Source organism: Amphibalanus amphitrite, unplaced genomic scaffold, assembly GCF_019059575.1.
Source record: "Amphibalanus amphitrite isolate SeventyFive unplaced genomic scaffold, NRLGWU_Aamphi_draft 000365F_arrow, whole genome shotgun sequence".
In the NCBI taxonomy this organism is placed as follows: domain Eukaryota; kingdom Metazoa; phylum Arthropoda; class Thecostraca; order Balanomorpha; family Balanidae; genus Amphibalanus; species Amphibalanus amphitrite.
Window position 1 is genome coordinate 34,333 of NW_024881859.1, and position 4,206 is coordinate 38,538.

Sequence of the window (4,206 nt, forward strand, 5' to 3'; positions counted from 1 at the left end):
ATATCAGTTTTATCCCTTACAGGGCAAGGGTGAGTTGTGTGTGTGCGTTTTTGTGTCTCTGTGTGTTTTTTTTCCAGCACAGCACACATAACGACACACATTGCATCACATCTTAAAAGCCTTCGGCTGATTAATCTTGACAGACTTCACCTGAATGAACCTCGTCGTATGGAAATGTTTGCGCTCTAGAGGCAGTGTTTACTTAGCAATACAGATGACAGCCCAAACGTCATAGGCAAGCACAATGAAACTTATTTGTTGGCTAGCAACGCACGCTTTGGCTTTGCAGTAGTTACACAAATCGTAGTCGTAGATTGTAGTTAGACAGCTTGAATCGCTTATGCTATCGTTCTGAGGCTCTAAGACGCAGTTAGCCCTTCCGTGTTGCTACGAACCTCTATCCCTTGTAATGCTATACAAAATATGTGAATTACGTAACTCTGACGCGGACGTTGGGACCGACTGAGCGTCCTTTAACCGTCCGCGCCTGGCGACGCTGCGCACTTCACTCGTTCGGTGATCACACACAGCTGGGTCTTTCTGATCGCTGCCAAGTGTTCAGGTAATAACCCATCGCTGCTCAGACGGCACACCCTTCATTAGCTCCGCGTCTGCCCTCGGGCTCGGTCAGTTCGCGTACCGCTCCGGCCACTGCTGCGCCATTCCTGTCAACCGCGCGTCTCTTTTGTCTCCGCCGCGCCACCGCTCGCCGCCATGGCTCCGCGTGAGGCCGCTGAGCCGTGGTTTGACGATACCAAGGAGCCCGAGCCTCACGCCGCGCGGCGGAAGAAGATCCTTGAGGCACACCCAGAGGTGAGGGGCCTGTTCGGACACAACCCCGAGCTCAAGTGGCAGGCGCTGTGTCTGGTTGGAGTCCAGCTCTCCGTGGCCTACTACACGAGGCTGATGTCCTGGCCGATGCTGATTGCTGTTGCTTACTTCTTCGGTGGTTTTCTCCAGCACGGTCTCTGGTCTGTGATCCATGAGTGCAGCCACAACCAGGCGTTCGGCTACAAGCACCCTCTGCCGAACCAGCTGCTGGGGATTCTGGCCAACCTGCCGATGGGCTTTCCGTGCGCCGTGGCATTCAAGCGCTATCATCTGATGCACCACAAGTACCAGGGCCACGCCAAGCTGGACGCAGACGTGCCGACGGAGTTCGAGGCGCGCCTGTTCGGCACGTCTGCGATCGGGAAGCTGATCTTCGTGATCCTGCAGCCGTTCTTTTACTACACGCGGCCGTTGTTCGTGAACCCGCTGCCGCCGACCCGGCTGGAACTGTTCAACATCGCCGTCCAGCTGGCGTTCGACTACGTCCTCCTCTCCCACTGGGGCCTGAAGCCGTTCGTCTACCTCATCGGCGGCTTCTTATTGACCATGGGCCTCCACCCACTGGCCGGTCACTTCATCTCCGACCACATGCAGCTGACGAAGGGCCACGAGACGTACAGCTACTACGGCTGGATGAATCAGCTCATGTGGAACGAGGGATACCATAACGAGCACCATGACTTCCCGAACGTGCCCAACAAGCGTCTGGCCGAGCTGCGTGACATGGTACCCGAGGTGTACGCTCAGCTGCCCAGCTACGACTCCTGGCCGGGAGTGGTGTGGCGCTTCATCACCGATCCGACCGTGTCGCTCGGCAGCAGGATCCGCCGACTGGAGGTGCCGCAGAAGACGGTGACGAACGTGGAGAAAGTGGTCGACTGAAGAGGGAGACACGAAGGAACTCGATCGGAGAGGCAGATTAAAGGCCACGGAACAGGTGGCTGGGAGATGGAGTGGGTGGTTGGAGCCGAGTGGAAAGGAGAAGAAATGCAGCTGGTAAAGATTAAACTTGTTACGTAACACTACATATATGTAGAGCGGCCGGTTCCAAACCAGACCGATCGGGAAATCAGTTACGGGTGCATTGTATGCACGAGCTAAATGCTAATGGGATTACAGGAAACAATGCAGTGTAAATGCAATATTATTGATGGTTTGGAAAATGCGAAATAAGCAGCTGGTGATTTCACTGGGAAATTTTGTGGTAAATAATGGCTACCATGATTGTCATTTATGAGAATATGCCTCTTGTCTTATTATCTGATGAAAGCAACACGCAGTGACGAAAGTGATGGCTATGAAAGTTCTTGAGCTTTTCGCCATACTGACCAACAGCGTGTAACCTTTTGAGAAGGCGACTTGGTTGATAAATATCACAGCCATTATCTCTCATGCAACACGTATCCTTACTCCCACTACACCACATTATAGTCTCTGTTGTTGGCATCCACATGCATTGGAATTTGGAATGCCAGACCAGCCTTCTGCCTTTACGTAAATACCTGTTCGGATTTGCAACACTCCGCTGTGTATTGATTTTAATTGCATCCATTGATGCATTGGTATTGGTTATCTTTGCCGACCGTGACCGAGACAGCATGAAAAAGTAGAATTACCTATATTTTTTATAGCAACATATGGGATAAACCAACTGATACTGAAGTAGGTTAGATCGTTGTTGATAAAAAAACTAACTAGGTGGCGATATAAATAAAAAAAATTGAGCTCGTTTTAAGTCGAGATTAAAAAGGTGACACAATTACAATCTAATCACTAATGAGATGGAGAATTAAGTAATGCAAAATAGCAACCGCAAAGCCAACATGAAGCATGAAAGTGCATAATGGTTATAAGGGAATACGAATGATGGCGAACCTGCATCATAAGGAAAATATAGACGTAAAACTCAGCACGCTACTTGATGACACTTCATCAGCCGGCATGGCTGGTTCACGACCATGGTACGTAGCTACCCCGTGTAACGGGTTATATCATCTGGTATCGGTGCTAGCCAGGGCACTGGTAGTCTGGTCACACGGCTGTCGCAACTCTCTCAGAGGGGTGCCGACATGGCTGGCTCAATGGGACCGGCGCGTGCTCGACCACACCCTCCCTCCTCTCTCCTCCTTCTCTCTCCCTCTCTCTCCTGACACGGCCACGTTCGACATCGAGCTATCGATAGATACGCATAGAATCGGCCTTCAGCCCGTTTAATTTGAAATTAATCACGGGTTTTACTCGTATCTTATTCCATCTTGGCAGAAGCAGTATCGTATTAAATCTCGACAGAAGCAGAGCTGCCGTTTTTCACACCATCTCGCTAGTTCTGGCTCAGTTTGCCAGTAAATAGCGGCGAGGTTAAACGGCTGGTAATGATGGGTTCATGGCCGGCTGTGAGCCGCCGTTGAGAAACTGGTGGCAGATCTGACGGAGCCGCGTCAGCTGATAATGAGACGGGCTGTGGGTTGCGAAAGGACGGCACGCGGCCGGCGGTGCACCTACTGAGAACTCGTTCTGGGTGGCCCGTTGTCAATGGTCTGGTGTGGGACAGTAGGGGTAGACGGCGGCTGAGTTGATCTCGACACTGAGCTGAGATGAGAGTCAGACATATGCTGCTATTAGACAGATAAATATGAAAGTTTGAAATGGGATACAATGTTGAATCCGGGAGTTGCGTCAGACTTAAATTACTTCCCCCTGACGGGTGTATCTAAGTGAAGTCATTAATTAAGCCGGACTCGAAGGAAAACAAAGCTATTATTTATTATCAGCGATAAACTGTAGCTTCATAGGCTTGATATCTTTCCCCAAAAATACATTCAAGTAGGATTCTGCAGCGCCCAATTTTGTTATAGTCCAGCTCATAGACTCTTTGTGCGCCTCAACCAAGAAGAAATTATGTGCATAACATCGGTCTTTCTATCAACAATTAAGTATCATCTAATGATTTTTTTCTTTTAAGGCTGATGTCCAAGCATGATATATCGCCATGTGTGTATGCGATAGCACCAAATGCATTACGCATTGACGCAGCCGCCATGTCCGTCAGATATGTGTGATAACATTCTGGTATTGTTCTCCGACCTTGGCCGTACGAGGACGACACGGTGGCGGGCTTGGGCACAGTGCACTATGACAGCTTCTTCACATTAAGCCGGACCGGACGGTACTGGTCATTTTGTCATTTGGGACAGTGATTACAGGAGAAGTGCCAAGTGGGGTAAGGGGTAGTGCCACTTCCCTTTGTTGTTTTGCATTTTGTTCCTAATTGAGCCATGCTGAGCCTCTCGATATAAATGTAATGTAATGTATTTAATGAGACAATCCCCGATGTACTCAGGGCTATTACAGTCTCAGTTATGTACAAAGCATGCA

General features: G+C 49.8%; 1 protein-coding gene across 1 annotated transcript; it reads left to right on the plus strand.

Annotated features, from left to right (window-relative positions):
• Window positions 1-714: 714 nt before the first annotated feature.
• On the plus strand, window positions 715-1,713 carry LOC122389616 (sphingolipid delta(4)-desaturase DES1-like). The gene has a single exon (XM_043381805.1). It carries the CDS (start codon window positions 715-717, stop codon window positions 1,711-1,713), a length of 999 nt encoding a protein of 332 aa, XP_043237740.1.
• Window positions 1,714-4,206: the final 2,493 nt, after the last annotated feature.